An 18,507-nucleotide genomic window follows, 5' to 3' on the forward strand; every position below is an offset into this window, starting at 1 on the left:
TTTAAAGACTGAATAGAAATCTGGTCAGGAAACGTTTAAGCCAAACTCAGTGGTGTGGTCCAGTGAACATTAGATCTAGTTGTAGTGTAGTGTTCAGTGAACATTTAGTTCTAGTTGTAGTGTTCAGTGAACATTTAGTTCAAGTTGTAGTGTTCAGTGAACATTTAGTTCTAGCTGTAGTGTTCAGTGAACATTTAGTTCAAGTTGTAGTGTTTAGTGAACATTTAGTTCTAGTTTTAATGTTGCAGTGAACATTTAGTTCTAGCTGTAGTGTTCAGTGAACATTTAGTTCTTGTTTTAGTGTTCAGTGAACATTTACTTCTAAGTGTAGTGTTTAGTGAACATTTAGTTCTAGTTGTAGTGTTCAGTGAACATTTACTTCTAGTTGTAGTGTTCAGTGAACATTTAGTTCTAGCTGTAGTGTTCAGTGAACATTTAGTTCTAGCTGTAGTGTTCAGTGAACATTTCGTTCTAGTTGTAGTGTTCAGTGAACATTTAGTTCAAGTTGTAGTGTTCAGTGAACATTTAGTTCAAGTTGTAGTGTTCAGTGAACATTTAGTTCAAGTTGTAGTGTTCAGTGAACATTTAGTTCTAGTTGTAGTGTTCAGTGAACATTTAGTTCTAGCTGTAGTGTTCAGTGAACATTTCGTTCTAGTTGTAGTGTTCAGTGAACATTTAGTTCAAGTTGTAGTGTTCAGTGAACATTTAGTTCAAGTTGTAGTGTTCAGTGAACATTTAGTTCAAGTTGTAGTGTTCAGTGAACATTTAGTTCTAGTTGTAGTGTTCAGTGAACATTTAGTTCTAGCTGTAGTGTTCAGTGAACATTTCGTTCTAGTTGTAGTGTTCAGTGAACATTTAGTTCAAGTTGTAGTGTTCAGTGAACATTTAGTTCAAGTTGTAGTGTTCAGTGAACATTTAGTTCAAGTTGTAGTGTTCAGTGAACATTTAGTTCTAGTTGTAGTGTTCAGTGAACATTTAGTTCTAGCTGTAGTGTTCAGTGAACATTTCGTTCTAGTTGTAGTGTTCAGTGAACATTTAGTTCTAGCTGTAGTGTTCAGTGAACATTTAGTTCTAGTTGTAGTGTTCAGTGAACATTTAGTTCAAGTTGTAGTGTTCAGTGAACATTTAGTTCTAGTTGTAGTGTTCAGTGAACATTTAGTTCTAGCTGTAGTGTTCAGTGAACATTTCGTTCTAGTTGTAGTGTTCAGTGAACATTTAGTTCAAGTTGTAGTGTTCAGTGAACATTTAGTTCAAGTTGTAGTGTTCAGTGAACATTTAGTTCAAGTTGTAGTGTTCAGTGAACATTTAGTTCTAGTTGTAGTGTTCAGTGAACATTTAGTTCTAGCTGTAGTGTTCAGTGAACATTTCGTTCTAGTTGTAGTGTTCAGTGAACATTTAGTTCTAGTTGTAGTGTTCAGTGAACATTTAGTTCAAGTTGTAGTGTTCAGTGAACATTTAGTTCAAGTTGTAGTGTTCAGTGAACATTTAGTTCTAGTTGTAGTGTTCAGTGAACATTTAGTTCTAGCTGTAGTGTTCAGTGAACATTTCGTTCTAGTTGTAGTGTTCAGTGAACATTTAGTTCAAGTTGTAGTGTTCAGTGAACATTTAGTTCAAGTTGTAGTGTTCAGTGAACATTTAGTTCAAGTTGTAGTGTTCAGTGAACATTTAGTTCTAGTTGTAGTGTTCAGTGAACATTTAGTTCTAGCTGTAGTGTTCAGTGAACATTTCGTTCTAGTTGTAGTGTTCAGTGAACATTTCGTTCTAGTTGTAGTGTTCAGTGAACATTTAGTTCAAGTTGTAGTGTTCAGTGAACATTTAGTTCAAGTTGTAGTGTTCAGTGAACATTTAGTTCAAGTTGTAGTGTTCAGTGAACATTTAGTTCAAGTTGTAGTGTTCAGTGAACATTTAGTTCTAGTTGTAGTGTTCAGTGAACATTTAGTTCAAGTTGTAGTGTTGTAGTGTTCAGTGAACATTTAGTTCTAGTTGTAGTGTTCAGTGAACATTTAGTTCTAGTTGTAGTGTTCAGTGAACATTTAGTTCTAGCTGTAGTGTTCAGTGAACATTTAGTTCAAGTTGTAGTGTTTAGTGAACATTTAGTTCTAGTTTTAATGTTGCAGTGTTCAGTAAACATTTAGTTCTTGTTGTAGTGTTCAGTGAACATTTACTTCTAGGTGTAGTGTTCAGTGAACATTTACTTCTAGTTGTAGTGTTCAGTGAACATTTAGTTCTAGCTGTAGTGTTCAGTGAACATTTAGTTCTAGTTGTAGTGTTCAGTGAACATTTAGTTCAAGTTGTAGTGTTCAGTGAACATTTAGTTCAAGTTGTAGTGTTGTAGTGTTCAGTGAACATTTAGTTCTAGTTGTAGTGTTCAGTGAACATTTAGTTCTAGTTGTAGTGTTCAGTGAACATTTAGTTCAAGTTGTAGTGTTCAGTGAACATTTAGTTCAAGTTGTAGTGTTTAGTGAACATTTAGTTCTAGTTTTAATGTTTCAGTGTTCAGTAAACATTTAGTTCTTGTTGTAGTGTTCAGTGAACATTTACTTCTAGGTGTAGTGTTCAGTGAACATTTACTTCTAGTTGTAGTGTTCAGTGAACATTTACTTCTAGTTGTAGTGTTCAGTGAACATTTAGTTCTAGTTGTAGTGTTCAGTGAACATTTAGTTCTAGTTGTAGTGTTCAGTGAACATTTAGTTCTAGTTGTAGTGTTGTAGTGTTCAGTGAACATTAATTCTAGTTGTAGTGTTCAGTGAACATTTAGTTCTAGTTGTAGTGTTCAGTGAACATTAATTCTAGTTGTAGTGTTCAGTGAACATTAATTCTAGTTGCAGTGTTCAGTGAACATTAATTCTAGTTGCAGTGTTCAGTGAACATTAATTCTAGTTGCAGTGTTCAGTGAACATTAATTCTAGTTGTAGTGTTCAGTGAACATTAATTCTAGCTGTAGTGTTCAGTGAACATTAATTCTAGCTGTAGTGTTCAGTGAACATTAATTCTAGCTGTAGTGTTCAGTGAACATTAATTCTAGTTGTAGTGTTCAGTGAACATTAATTCTAGTTGTAGTGTTCAGTGAACATTAATTCTAGTTGTAGTGTTCAGTGAACATTAATTCTAGTTGTAGTGTTCAGTGAACATTAATTCTAGTTGTAGTGTTCAGTGAACATTAATTCTAGTTGTAGTGTTCAGTGAACATTAATTCTAGTTGTAGTGTTCAGTGAACATTAATTCTAGTTGTAGTGTTCAGTGTTGTAGTGTTCAGTGAACATTAATTCTAGTTGTAGTGTTCAGTGAACATTAATTCTAGTTGTAGTGTTCAGTGAACATTAATTCTAGTTGTAGTGTTCAGTGAACATTAATTCTAGTTGTAGTGTTCAGTGAACATTAATTCTAGTTGTAGTGTTCAGTGAACATTAATTCTAGTTGCAGTGTTCAGTGAACATCAATTCTAGTTGCAGTGTTCAGTGAACATCAATTCTAGTTGCAGTGTTCAGTGAACATCAATTCTAGTTGCAGTGTTCAGTGAACATCAATTCTAGTTGCAGTGTTCAGTGAACATTAATTCTAGTTGTAGTCTTCAGTGAACATTAATTCTAGTTGTAGTCTTCAGTGAACATTAATTCTAGTTGTAGTGTTCAGTGAACATCAATTCTAGCTGTAGTGTTCAGTGAACATCAATTCTAGCTGTAGTGTTCAGTGAACATCAATTCTAGCTGTAGTGTTCAGTGAACATCAATTCTAGCTGTAGTGTTCAGTGAACATTAATTCTAGTTGTAGTGTTCAGTGAACATTAATTCTAGCTGTAGTGTTCAGTGAACATACAATTCTAGCTGTAGTGTTCAGTGAACATTAATTCTAGCTGTAGTGTTCAGTGAACATTAATTCTAGCTGTAGTGTTCAGTGAACATACAATTCTAGTTGTAGTGTTCAGTGAACATTAATTCTAGTTGTAGTGTTCAGTGAACATTAATTCTAGCTGTAGTGTTCAGTGAACATTAATTCTAGTTGTAGTGTTCAGTGAACATTAATTCTAGTTGTAGTGTTCAGTGAACATTAATTCTAGTTTCAGTGTTCAGTGAACATTAATTCTAGCTGTAGTGTTCAGTGAACATTAATTCTAGCTGTAGTGTTCAGTGAACATTAATTCTAGTTGTAGTGTTCAGTGAACATTAATTCTAGTTGTAGTGTTCAGTGAACATTAATTCTAGTTGTAGTTATGCCTTCTATGATCTTTAACATTCTAGATTCTTCAGCTCATGAGTAATCGCTGCCTTCTGCAAGCCACTGGGATTATATAGGAAATATAGTGTATACTTTAATGTATAGGTCTTGAGTGATTTGAGACAGAGCCATAAAAATCGACAAAGGAGCAGAGATTTCTTCTGAGATAAGCAACCTATAGTCTGAGTGGAAATAAATATTTAGTCATGATGAAGTGTACATGAACAGAGGAATGATGTATAAACCACAGATATGGCGTGAGTTCTCTCTGACATCATCATCCTGGCACCACTGACTTTATTCATTACTGTTCACCCAGATGTCCAGATGTTTTCAGACACAGACAGGATGACTGTATTATACCTTCATAAGACAGCGCTGTTGCATTCACCATTCTGATTGGTCAGAAGGTGTTGATTCATTTTCTATAACTGATTAATGCGCTCGTTTTAATACTTTATACTAAACTGTAACACGAATGCAGAGAAAACACCTCCACAATTTATGTGTGACGGAATTCAGTCAAACAAAAACTCGTTCCTTTATTATTCTTTTATTTATATAATCATGATTTAGATTTAGCCAAATCTACATGAAAAGCTGAAATGCTGTAAACCAGCGTGAAAATCTGCACACATTTATTTAGTAAAGAAAACTTCTGAAAGCTTCTGCTGACATCCTAATCCCCCTTTTTGAGTCCTCATGCCCTTTTGAACTGCAGTTAAATGAGTGATGATGGGTTGCCAGGTCAGGGCCAATGAATAACCCAGTTTGAATGTGTTGAGTTACTGTTAAACTAACTACACACCGATACTCTGCTGCTTAAAGTTGGCAAGATGTCCATGTTCTTAAAAAACTGGCGTTTATGTTTTACCGTAATTCGGAGGGGAAAATCCTGCTTGAATTTATGGTTAAGAATAGCCTACATGACATGTCTGTTTATTTTAGTTATTTAGGTTTATACTGTAAACTTATAGCCACAAGAACATAGTTTAAACCTCAGGCATTTAAGGTTCTTATATAGCTCTTTGTCAGGGTGGACGGTTCTGTGAACCGTGGAGCACAAAAGGTTCTTTGTAGTGTAGAAAGGTTCTTTTGGGGTAGAAAAAAAATGTTCTATAGAAAAAAAAAGGTTCTTCTAGCACTTTCTGGCACCTTTACTTCTAAGACTGCAAATCCTTGGAATAAGAAAACTGTGTTTTATTTAAGTTGAGAAAACGTCTTTAATATATGGATGATAAATGATGTCTATCCAAATCAACACATTAGATAAACAAAGGTTACGCTTTTATTACTATTTTTTCTGTCTTGTTATCTGGAGGTTGTGACTTCATCTGTTGAATTTTTTTTAAAAAGTTAATTCACAAAGAGGGGGGCACGGTGGCTTAGTGGTTAGCACGTTCGTCTCACACCTCCAGGGTTGGGGGTTCGATTCCCGCCTCCTCCCTGTGTGTGTGGAGTTTGCATGTTCTCCCCGTACCTCGGGGGTTTCCTCCGGGTACTCCGGTTTCCTCCCCCGGTCCAAAGACATGCATGGTAGGTTGATTGGCATCTCTGGAAAAATTGTCCGTAGTGTGTGATTGCGTGAGTGAATGAGTGTGTGTGTGTGTGCCCTGCGATGGGTTGGCACTCCGTCCAGGGTGTATCCTGCCTTGATGCCCGATGACGCCTGAGCACAGGCTCCCCGTGACCCAAGGTAGTTCGGATAAGCGGTAGAAGATGAATAGATAGAAGCCTTTATTTAGTCACATATACTTTATAACACAGTGAAATTCTTACTTTTCATATCCCAGTTTTGGAGGTTGGGGTCAGAGCACATGGTCAGTCATGATAAAGCAAACCATGGAGCAGAGAGGCCTAAGGGCCTTGCTCAGGGGCCCCACAGTGGCAGGGTGGCAGTTCTGGGGCTTGAACCCCAATCCTCCGATCAACATTCCACAGGCCACAATCAACAAACTGATCAATTCTATGCGAAGGTGATGTGTTGCGCTTGTGGCAAATGGTGGTCACAACAGATACTGGTTTTCGGACCCCTCAATACAGTAAAACTGCACATTTTATTGTGGCCAGCCTAAGACACACCTGTGCAATAATCATGCTGTCTCATCAGCATCTTCATATGGCACACCTGAGAGGTGGATGGATTTATCTCAGCAAAGGAGAAGTGCTCATTAACACAGATTTAGACAGATTTGTGAACAATATTTGAGAGAAATAGGCCTTTTGTGTACATAGAAAAAGTTTATCTTTGAGTTCAGTTCATGACAAATAGAGGGAAAAACAAAACCGTTTATATGACTTGCTTGCAAAATGACTTGCTTGCACCTGAAGCTGCTGCTATAGAAAATTAATAAACACCATCTGACCAATCAGATCTGAGATTCCAGCAGTGCTGTGGCTTCATGCATTATAATACGTATGAGCATTCACTTTATTGCACAAGTCAGTCATTAATCTGTTTATCTGCCTCCACACGCCTGGTGATTCATGTTCAGAAGATCATAAATTATTAAGATCATCATCATCATGCAAATGACGTGATGTTTGGACTTTTTCCTTCATTCCCCTTTATAACAAGTCTGGAGAGTCTGGAGACAAATCCACCCAGTGTTTAACAAAGAATCAGCAGTCATTTTTGTTTGTGTGTGTGTGTGTGTGTGATGTTCTTGCACACACATCGCTCACTTGTTTAAAGAGTTTGTGTCTGTGTCTGTTTGTGTCTGTGTGTGTGTGTGTGAGTATGTGTGTGTGATGTGTTCTGTATATCATATTGTTGTGTTCTTTTGTAAAGAGTGTGTGTATGTGTGTGTTTTGTGTGTGTGTGAGTGTGTTTTAATTAAAGTGCTACTCGTTTTTTGTTGTTTTTTATTAAAATGTAATAAAAAAAAAAGAAAATCAAATTTAATCAAGTTATGAGTGGAAAAAATCAACAAATTTACAAGGAAGCAAAGTTTTTCAAAACTATTGATGTTTATGAATATGGGTGAACCTGAACATCATACAAGGGTTAAAGAGTTTGTGTCTGTGTGTCTGTGTGTGTGTGTGTGTGTGTGTGTGTGTGTGAGTGTGTGAGTGTGTGTGAGTGTGTGTCTGTTAGCAGTTAGTTAGCAGTCACACACATTCAAGCACAGGAGACAATCTGCTTTAGCCTGGAGTCATGGACATCATCACAAAAGGTGTGTGTTCCAAGCTTCCTGTTTCACTCTGAGACGTCGCTTCCTGTTGTTTATCTTTGAACTGACTCGATATACAGCATCATATCAGGACGTGTGTCATGTTCCTGATGAGCTTAATATTTATATTACATTAGGGGAAAATAAACTAATCAGGACAGGATATGTAATATCATTGGTGCAGTGTCTGTTTCATATATATATATATACTCTCTGACTCGTGTCGAAGCGGTTAAGTGAAGCTGCCCCGAGGGTGAATTTTGAGAATCCATTCAGAGCTGAATGGCACAGGCCGCTCTGATCTATCCACTCATCCATCAACTCATCCGTTCGTCCATCATCCTACAGCCTGGAGGCTTTCTCTACTGTTTCCTCTTGTTCATGAAACTGTTTGTGTTTACTCCTTTAATCCTGTCTGCCTTATAACATGGTGTTGTATAAGAGCCAGTGGAACAAATGCAGTGACAAATGGAGTCAATTGTAGCTAAAAATGTCCAGACCAGGGCTATTCAATGAGTTTGTCACGGGGCCGGTTCATGAAAAGCTTTCCAAATGAGGGGATGGAGAGATTCTTTGCACCATAAGACACCCAAGTAAACTTTATTTCCTACAATTAAAGTTGCTCGTGTTGTATTTTGAAACCGCAGAACAACATCAGTGCATTTATTTATAAGAGCCAGATCACACTCATTAAGAATTGAACTCGTTTAACTGAGACTTAAGTGCACGTAACAAAAAAAATTCACAATAACAATTTCACAATTCACATTCACAATTCAAAATAACATTGTTTTGTGGTAAATTTTCTCAAAATAAATTATTTTTGTATGATTTTTTTAAACTACAACAGACATCTCAGTAATTGGCAAACATTTAGTCTGCAATCTAATGAGAGAAACGGTAGCCTAGTGGTTAAGGTCTTAGGCCATGTCCACACTAATACGTTTTCGTTTGAAAACGTATATTTTTCTCTCCGTTTTGGCCTTTCGTCCACACTGAGACAGCGTTTTAAGTCAACGAAAACGTAGCTGTTGGAAAACGCTCTCCAAAGCGGATAAATTTTAGTGTGGTCTTAGTGTGGACGGTGAAGACGGAGGCTTTTGAATACTATGACGCATTTTTAGTCATGTGATGCAGTCGAAAGTAAATAAACGCCTAGCGGAAATGACGCAGGTTGAAGCTTTACTCATGCGCAGTAGGGAGATGTAAGCGTTTTCATACATTTCAGTGTGGATAAGCAACTTTTGGAAAACGTTTGAAAATGATAATGTGGACGCGGAGCGTTTTTAGACGTAAACTCCGTTTTCAAATATTTGCGGATGTTCCGGATTAGTGTGGACATGGCCTTAGGCTACCAATCAGAAGGTTGTGAGTTCAATCCCAGATCCACTAAGATGCCACTGTTGGGTCCCTGAGCAAGGCCCTTAACCCTCAATTGCTCAGTTGTATAAATATGAAATAATGTAAGTCGCTCTGGATAAGGGCATCTGCCAAATGCTGTAAATGTAATGTAATTTGGGGATATGGTAGCCTAGTGGTTAAGGTGTTCGGCTACCAATCAGAAGGTTGCGAGTTTGATTCCTACGTCCACCAAGCTGCCACTGCTGGGCCCCTGAGCAAGGCCCTTAACCCTCAATTGCTCAGTTGTATAAAAATGTAAGTCGCTCTGGATAAGGATGTCTGCTAAATGCTGTAAATGTAAATGACATTTTTTAGATTTGCAAAGAGCAGTGAAATGGGGTGTGTATGTTGTCAGAGCAACACACATACAGTGTTTCAGGTGCTGTGTGTGTGTGGGATGTGTGATTACTCGTTTTACTGACGTTCATTTGTGAGAATGAAGATTCGCACGTGTAAGTAGAACTAGGGGAGTAGAACAGGGTTAATGTCGTTTCACCGAATTTCCCAATTGTTTTGTGAATAAACATGAACGAAGAAATGAACAGAAGAAATGATACTAAAAAAAAGTTCCCATCTGTCTTTGTCCTGTCCGTCGTCGTGTCTCACAGGAGCGGCTGCTCGCACCACTCGTTTAACATCACGTGACTCCTGGTCGTGCTGAATGGAATAGAAACTCGTCAATTTATGGTCGACTGAACTAAATTTATTGTAGAGATGTCTTTTTCACACTAGGCTGCAGACATGTAAAAATCACACTGGGTGAAAACCACAGATTCCAAAATAGGTCGTTTGTGTGCAGTGTGTGTGTGTGTGTGTGTGTGTGTGGGAGGGGGTGTTAGTTGGGGAATGAGATGCGAAACACACCCTTTGAGTATAGCACCTGAGAGGAGTGAAGAATGAGGGCCCTCACTGGGAGGATCGTAGAACCTTAAGATAAAAATCTCATAAAGTTCTGAGATGATTAACGTTAATTGGTTTCTATAATGAGGTGTTAAGCTTGGGAGTTTTAATTAGCCTGATAAGCTTGAGGTGTGTTGATTTGAACATTGGCCACTGTACTTCTTTATACAGATGTTAAGCTCTGGGGTTTCTCGTGACCATTTTGTAGATGATTACAATATAATTTGAGCTGCTTGAGGTGGTAACTTAACACTCACGTCATCTCCTGATGGGTCCGTGTGCTTCATGCTAAGAGAATATTAGTGAAGTGAAATCGGTCAGAACCACCATGTAATTAGTCCATTTACTTTACAATATGTTTTGGAACATGAGACAAATTCACTCTTTCCTTTTCTCATTCTCTCCCACTCACTTGTTCTCTCTTTTCACTCACTCTTTTTCTTTCTCTTTCTCTCTCTCACTCTTTTTTCCCTCTTTCTCTCTCTCACTTTTTTCTTTCTTTTTCTCTCTCACTCACTCTTTCTCTCTCACTCACTTTTTCTCTTTCTCTCTCACTCACTCTTTTACTTTCTCTCTCACTCTTTTTCTTCCTCTTTCTCTCTCTCACTCTTTTTCTTCCTCTTTCACTCTCACTCACTCTTTCCCTCTCACCCACTCTTTCTCTCTCACTCACTTTTTCTCTTTCTCTCTCACTCACTCTTTTACTTTCTCTCTCACTCTTTTTCTTCCTCTTTCTCTCTCACTCACTCTTTCTCTTTCTCTCTTTTCTTTCACTCACTTCCCCCCCTCTCTCTCTCACACACACACGCACATACACACGCACGCACGCACGCACACACACACACACACACACACACACACACACACACACACACACACACACACACACACACACACTATCTATGACATAAGACAAACATAAGAGACACCAGCACAGGACCATAAGTAGAAATAAGGATGGTCTCTCATGCTCTCTCTCTCTCTCACATGTTTCTCTTTCACATGTTTCTCTCTCTCTCTCTCTCTCTCTCTCTCTCTCTCTCTCTCTCTCTCTCTCCAAGCATGTGAGTTTCTCCCACAGTGAATGTCACGCTTTGCTCAAAAAACATGCAGAAGAAACCTATTTCAGTTCGCATTAACATATTCATTATGTGAAACGTTTCCCAGGCCACTATGTTGTATATGATTCTGATGACAAACCTGACTTTGATGTAAAACAGCTCAGGCTGACCATCTAAGAGGTTTCAGCCAATAGAAACATAGCCCTGGTGTCACAGAGAACAATCCTGGCCTTCGTCTCATCTCTGCGACCAGCTGCATGTCACCGCATCATGAGTTCATGAGAAATTGGCTGCAGATGCCGTTACTCGTTGCGTTACTCGGACATCATGCTCATTCGTTTCACCTCCTTTGTACTGTATGTGCCTCAGGGTCAGTTTTGCTCACCTGGCCTGGGATTACGTCGGATTATAAGACGATTGTAGACGCTTTAAATAGGAACAGTTCGTACGCAAGCCGTTTGTGTGCGCACACAGAAGAGAGCTTGAAGTTAGTCAATATTTAGAGAGCGTGTGCTGAGGCAGAGCAAACAGGAGTGTTTATCGAGCAGCTGTGGATCAATCTGTTGCACCACCTTCAGCATACAGAGTGGGGCCTTTTTTGGAGGAGGAGGAGTTAATAATAGAATGTTAACAGGCTAAATATTGCTAACGTGTCATTATGCATGAAAAAGTCTGCTAATAGACGGCTATTAAAACTCTGATAGATAAGAGCCGGTGCACAGTGCAGGGTTCACAGCTAGTTTTTATTATATGATCACTTGTTGGACCTTCAGTGTGTTGTGAAAAGCAGGTGAGAGACGTTGTGTTGTACCACAGCTTTGTGTGAGCCTTGTGTTATCAGAAACTTCAGTAATACTGTGTTATGATCTATTTCTAGATAAGGAGACCCACAATATTGGGTTTAATAGGTTTTAAATCACTTTATATTGCTGTGTGTGTGTGTGTGTGTGTGTTCTGTGTCATGTTGCTACACACATCACTCATTTGTTTAAAAAGAGAGAGTGTTGTGCTTTGTATATCATGTTGTTGCACATGTCTGTGTGTGTGTGTGTGTTCCTGTGTGTGTTTGTGTAATGTGTTTTGTATATCACGTTGTTGCACATACATCACTCATTTTGTATTGTGTGTGTGTTTGAAGTGTGTGTGTAATTTGTTCTGTATATTATGTTGTTACACACATCGCTTATTTGTTTAAAAAGAGAGTGTTGTGTTTTGTATATCATGTTGTTGCACACGTCTGTGTGTGTGTTCTTGTGTGCGTTTGTGTAATGTGTTTTGTATATCACGTTGCTGCACATACATCACTCATTTTGTATTGTGTGTGTGTGTGTGTGTGTGTGTGTGTTGCTATGTGATATGTTTTGTATATCATGTCGTTACACATATTTTTTACTGTTGTGTGTTTTGTGTACCATGTTGTTGCACACACATTAGTCATTATTTTTATTTTGGGTGTGTGTCTGTGTGCGCAGCTACATGACAGACGGAGGACTGAGTGTGTATAAACGTCGGACACACAAACACTCCTCCACGCTCCTCCACTGTGAGAGCCAGGCTGACATTGACAGGTAGGTCTTGACCTTTGACCTTTCAAACTCGACATGCGTCTGCTTATGTTCACGTGCACTGTCACACACACACACTCGCTCTCTCACTCACTCACTCTCACTCAATCACTCACACACTCACTCTCTAACTCATTCACTCACTCTCTAACTCAAACACTCACTCAATCACTCACACACTCACTCTCTAACACACTCACTCACTCACTCACTCACTCTCTAACTCAATCACACACTCACACACTCACTCTCTAACACACTCACTCACTCACTCTCTAACTCAATCACACACTCACACACTCACTCTCTAACACACTCACTCACTCACACACTCACTAACTCACTCACTCACTGTCTTACTCACTCTCTCACTCTTTCACTTACTCAAACTCACTCACTCTCTAACTCACTCACTCACTCTCTAACTCAATCACACATTCACACACTCACACTCTAACTCACTCACTCACTCTCTAACTCAATCACACACTCACACACTCACTCTCTAACTCACTCACTCACTCACTCTCTAACTCAATCACACACTCACAGTCTAACTCACTCACTCACTCACTCACTGTCTTACTCACTCTCACTCATTCACTTACTCACTCACACACTCTCTAACTCACTCACACTCTAACTCACTCACTGTCTAACTCACTCACTCTCTAACTCACACACTCACTCACTCACGTCTTCACACACACAAGTGTGAAAACCTTGAATATCAATAACCATGTTCTGTTTACACAGCATCTTGATGTCATTTATCTTTTTTAAAGCAATTAAAAAAAGATTCAATGCAGGACTCTCACCATTTAGTGCTGTTAGACTTCTTTAGACCACAGCATCAAAAAAAAAGAAGAAGAAGAAATAAATGTATATGTTTTTGTTCTATTTCAGGCCCACATATTTACACATGCCACCTTTAACTTCACAAGGAAATACAGTACTGTCTATCATAGAAAGTTCTCCTCATGTTGCAGTGTGTCTCATTGTAGTAACAGAGCCTCTATTGTTTGACTAAAAATCTTTAATCACACACACACACACACACACACACACACACACACACACACACACCAGCTTGTGTTTTTCCTCTTTTGGTTCATAAATATCTGACTTGGCATTGTTATGTCTACATTTGAGAGTGTGTGTGTGTGTGTGTGTGTGTGTGTGTGTGTTTCTGTGTGCATGATTGCCTGGAGCATCTTTACCAAATAACAATCAACAATGTGCTCAAACCGCCTTTTCAGGAACACACACACACACACACACACACACACACACACATATTATTAAACACATGCAAAAAAGGAAACTAATTTGAGACAGCCGTCACCGTCCTCGTTATTAAAAGTGTCTGAACAGATCATGACTCACTGACAGAGACGAGAGAACAATGGCGCAGATAAAACGAGAAGAAGAGATGAAAAGATGAAGATCTGTGAATACAAAACACTTTGTTCGCACGAGTGTTTGTGCGTGTGTGTGAGAAAGTGAGAGCGAGAGCGTGTTAGCTGACCGAGATCTGAAGGACGAACATGTTTTATTAAAGAGATATTAGCTCTTGAAAGGATGAAACTGTTTTGTACTTACACACAAGGTAGAATCCAGAAGTTCATAGAAAAATCCAGTTGTTAAAATGCAGCTCATAATGAATGATTATATCTAATATTATCTCAGAAATTATGATAGTAAAAGTATCATCGTCATAAGGGTTAAGTTTAGGGTTAGGGTGATATTTATGAACCTTGTCTTTGCGACAACAGAAAGTAAAAAATCTGGTAAAATGATATAAATTGGAGGAATTTATTATTAGTAGTATTAGTATTATTATTAAGGAGCTTTAAACTGAACTTTTGTCTCACTGTCTTCTCACTGTAGCGTTTTGGACATCTGGGGGGGGAAAAAAACACCTCATCCACTAACACATGTTTATGATTTTTGTGGCGTTCTGTGGGGTTTTTTTTCTCACCGCCTGCTGGAGTTTTCTAGTTAGTAACATTGGCACCTCTGAATTGTGTTGATATTTCGCCTTCATGGTACAAGATGACAGTTTGTTTTAAAAGATGCCTTCTTCTCGTGCTAGCTCAGAGATTAGCAAACTGAACGAATATAGCAGAAAAGAGGGGGAGGGCTGTTAGGTTTTGTTTTGGTTCTGTCACTTTTGTAGACAACATAAACCCTCCACATGTCTCCCACAGTATGTTTGTTCACCTGAAATGTTTGACACAATTAAATATCAGAGAGGATTTGAGATGCGTTCCCTCGGTTTGATCTGGTATCACGCCCCGTTCTCCTGTGTGTACTTTGGAGAGCAAACACACACCTTGACGTGATAAATATTTGTTTGGGAGAGCTGACTTTGGATTTGAGTGCTGGATGTTCATCGTTGACCTTATAAGGACATTTTCTCCCGATCGTCCAGGTGTACTCTGGGAAGTCAATGCCCAGTATCTGTCAGTATCTGAGTGCTCGAGTCCGAGCGATGCGGCCGATTCAGAGATGATCTAAGTCCTGTTGAAATGTTGCTTCGCGGCAGGAATCCAGCAAGAATTCCTGAAGTTTCTGATATGGTGTTTAATTTAAAGACCTGCTTCTCTAAGAGCTGCCTGATAGCAGGTGGGGTAATAAATCTTTAGTGCTGTGTTTTCCTTCCAGTCCTTATCAATTAAATCTACTGCTGAATATGACGATAAATAAGTGAGAACGATTGTCTCTTCTCTTCTCTTCTCTTCTCTTCTCTTCTCTTCTCTTCTCTTCTCTTCTTGTCTCTTTTCTCTTCTCTTCTGTATTTTCTCTTCTCTTTTCTTCTTTTTTTTTCTGTTGTTTTCTATTCTCTTCTTTTTCTTTCTTTCTTTCTTTCTTTCTTTCTTTCTTTCTTTCTTTCTTTCTTTCTTTCTTTCCATGTTCATTTCTTTATATTTATGTATTTATGTATAGATATAATTACATCACAGTACAGTGAATACAGTATTGTGTTTTGAATGGCTTCCAACTTTTTTTTTTTACTCTAACAGTGTAATATTTGTTGTTCTTTGTACTAAGGAAAATTGGAGTTGTGTTCAGCGTACATTTTGTTTTTAAACAGAACCCCAGTAAAGGTCAGAAGTCATTTTGAGGTAAACTGGTGCATGTGGAGGTGGAAAAGCGAGAGTGTGAAAGCTATTAAGTGTTCGCTTTGTAGTGTACGTGTCCCCTTTTGTCTGGTGAACTGAAGACGAGCCCTTCAGCATAGTTTTGTGTAAAACACCAGAGTAACTGGTAGTGCAGGTGGTGTGTGTGTGTGTGTGTGTGTGTGTGTTGGGATTTTCTTGTGTTTTTAAAACTCTAGGTCTATTTCCTATTTTTAAATATGGCCAAATGACCTTAAGGGGACTTTCTGTGACACATACACATGCGTTCAAGCAACACACTCAAATACACACCGAGCATCACACACACTCTTAAATGACATCATATCTTGCATATGGTATCTGAATTCCTCTCTAATATCCTGTCCATATAGGGATGTTCATATTTCTGGGCTTTGATGTGTGTGTGTGTGTGTGTGTGTGTGTGTGTGTGTGTGTGTGTGTGTGTGTGTGTGTGTGTGTGTGTGTGTGTGTGTGTGTGTGTGTGTGTGTGTGTGTGTGTGTGTGTGTGTGTGTGTGTGTATGTGTGTATGTGTGTATGTGTGTATGTGTGTATGTGTGTATGTGTGTGTGTGTGTGTGTGTGTGTGTGTGTGTGTGTGTGTGTGTGCACGCCTTGGAGTGTATCCAGCATGGGTGTGTAGGGATTTGTCCCAGTTTTTTCTTTCAGTCTTGTTTCCCAGACCCCTTAGTCACCCAGACAGGAGCTCACGTTTCAGAAAAGTGAACACACACAGTAGTTCCTCTTAAGCTCCTGTCAACAGCTATGGAAAGTAAATACTCACCTCATGACACCAGCCGCTGCAGCGCAGCAGGATCATCTCATGTTAACTACGGCAGTAGTGGCTCAGCTTCTGCACCAGTGACCGGAACATTCTCAGTTCAATTCCCACAGTTGTCACATTGAGGTTTTAAGCAAAACACTTTAAGTTTAGCCAAAACTGAAATTCACACTTACCCCAACTGTTATTGAGTATTCAAGACATTATTCTGGTGTCTGAGGTTTTTATGGGGGTTTTTTGTGCTAACTTTCCCAAGTTACCAGTCGTAATGTTTCTTCAGACTGGGTTATATGTGACATATGACTTTGTGTGCACTTTGTATGCAGAAGCAGAGCAAATACAAACAGCATTGCTTGCATACTCGCATCCATACTTTACGTACACCTGCAGAATTAAAAAGGACGTCAAATAGACTGTAAAATGTTTGTTAAACACACTGACAAACTCTGTTAAAACGTTCTGCCCTCATTGTGATTGTTGTCATGATCCATTTCTGCATTCAAAAGTATTTACTGAATCTAGAAAATCCAGAAAACTGACCAGGAAATCTTTTAAAATTCTAACCAGTACTTAATAAAGGTCTTAATAAAAGTGATGCAATGTTAGTTTAGACAGTTTACAGCATAGTCAGAATATGGCAGTCAGTATACCTTCATGCAAACTTTTGTATAGGACACTAGTCCATCTCAGGCATCACACACAATGACACACACACTAGTTCAACCCTCATACTTACTGTCATGTTTTTGTGAAATGGGGAAAACCAGATAATCTAGGGATAACCATGCAATAAAAATAAGAAATTGCAAAATCAATACCAAAAAATTCTAAATCATTACTAGTAAGAAGCAATTTTTAGTAGTAGTATTAGAAGCAGAAGTAGCATTAGTATCAGTAGCAGCAATCCTAGTAGCAGCAGTAGTTGCATTAGTAGTAGCAGTAGTATAAGTAGCAGTATAATTAGCAGCAGAAGTAGTAGTAGTACTAGTAGTAGAACTAGACGTAATAGCACTAGTTCTTCTACTACTTCTACTAATACTACTACTGCTACTACTACTAGCAGTATAATCAGTGTCAGTAGTAGTAGTAGAAGTAGTAGAAGAACTAGTAACAGTAGCATCAGTAGCAGCATTAGCAGTAGCAGTATAATTAGTAGCAGTAGTAGTATTAGTAGAAGAACTAGTAACAGTAGCAGTATTAGCAGTAGTATAAGTAGCAGCAGAAGTAGTAGTAGTAGTAGTACTAGTAGTAGAACTAGACGTAATAGCACTAGTTCTACTTCTACTAATACTACTACTGCTACTGCTACTAGCAGTATAATCAGTGTCAGTAGCAGTAGTAGTATTAGTAGAAGTAGTAGAAGAACTAGTAACAGTAGCATCAGTAGCAGCATTAGCAGTAGAATCAGTAGCAGTATAATTAGTAGCAGTAGTAGTATTAGTAGAAGTAGTAGAAGAACTAGTAACAGTAGCAGTATTAGCAGTAGTAGTAGCAGTAGTATAGGTAGCAGCAGAAGTAGCAGTAGTAGTAGTAGTAGTAGTAGTAGTAGTAGTAGTAGTAGAACTAGACGTAATAGCACTAGTTCTACTTCTACTAATACTACTACTGCTACTACTACTAGCAGTATAATCAGTAGCAGTAGTAGTATTAGTAGAAGTAGTGGAAGAACTAGTAACAGTAGCATCAGTAGCAGCATTAGCAGTAGCATCAGTAGCAGTATAATTAGTAGCAATAGTAGTATTAGTAGAAGTAGTAGAAGAACTAGTAACAGTAGCAGTATTAGCAGTAGTAGTAGCAAGCAGCAGTAGAAGTAGCAGTAGCATCTTTTGCAGTTTTAGCCGTAGGAATAGTAGTAGTGGTAGTGGTTGCAGAAACAGTAGTAAAAGTAGTAGCATTAGTAGACATAACAGCAACAGAAGTAGTAGCAGTAGTAGTGGTTGCAGAAACATTAGTAGCAGTAGTAGTATTAACAGCAGCAGCATCAGTAGCAGTATAGCTGTAGTAAATTTTGATAGTAACAATGCGTCACAATCCACATAAACAAGTCTGTTTGAGATAAAACTGATAAAAGTATACTTGAAAGTGCAAGTGTGTGTGGTGTGTCTCTGTGTGTGTGTGTGTGTGTGTGTGTGTGTGTGTGTGTGTATGGTTTTCTGAATTATAGTGGGGGTTAGAACAGATTGTGCTGTGGTATTGTGGCTGGTGTGTCATGTGTGCAGTTTTCAGGATCTCTAAAAAACCCCACCACTAAATTATAATTTTGATTCAAAA

At 38.5% G+C, this 18,507-nt stretch overlaps 1 protein-coding gene across 3 annotated transcripts in view; it reads left to right on the forward strand.

Annotated features, from left to right (window-relative positions):
- Positions 1–18,507, forward strand: part of nav2b (neuron navigator 2b) — a 121,796-nt gene that overhangs the window by 59,586 nt on the left and 43,703 nt on the right. For all 3 annotated transcript variants that reach the window (XM_060885849.1, XM_060885847.1, XM_060885848.1), the window contains exon 11: positions 12,223–12,318. In XM_060885849.1, coding sequence (XP_060741832.1) covers positions 12,223–12,318 — 96 coding nt within the window. The remainder of the gene's footprint in view (positions 1–12,222; positions 12,319–18,507) is intronic.

This window comes from Tachysurus vachellii, chromosome 13 (genome assembly GCF_030014155.1).
Source record: "Tachysurus vachellii isolate PV-2020 chromosome 13, HZAU_Pvac_v1, whole genome shotgun sequence".
NCBI lineage: Eukaryota > Metazoa > Chordata > Actinopteri > Siluriformes > Bagridae > Tachysurus > Tachysurus vachellii.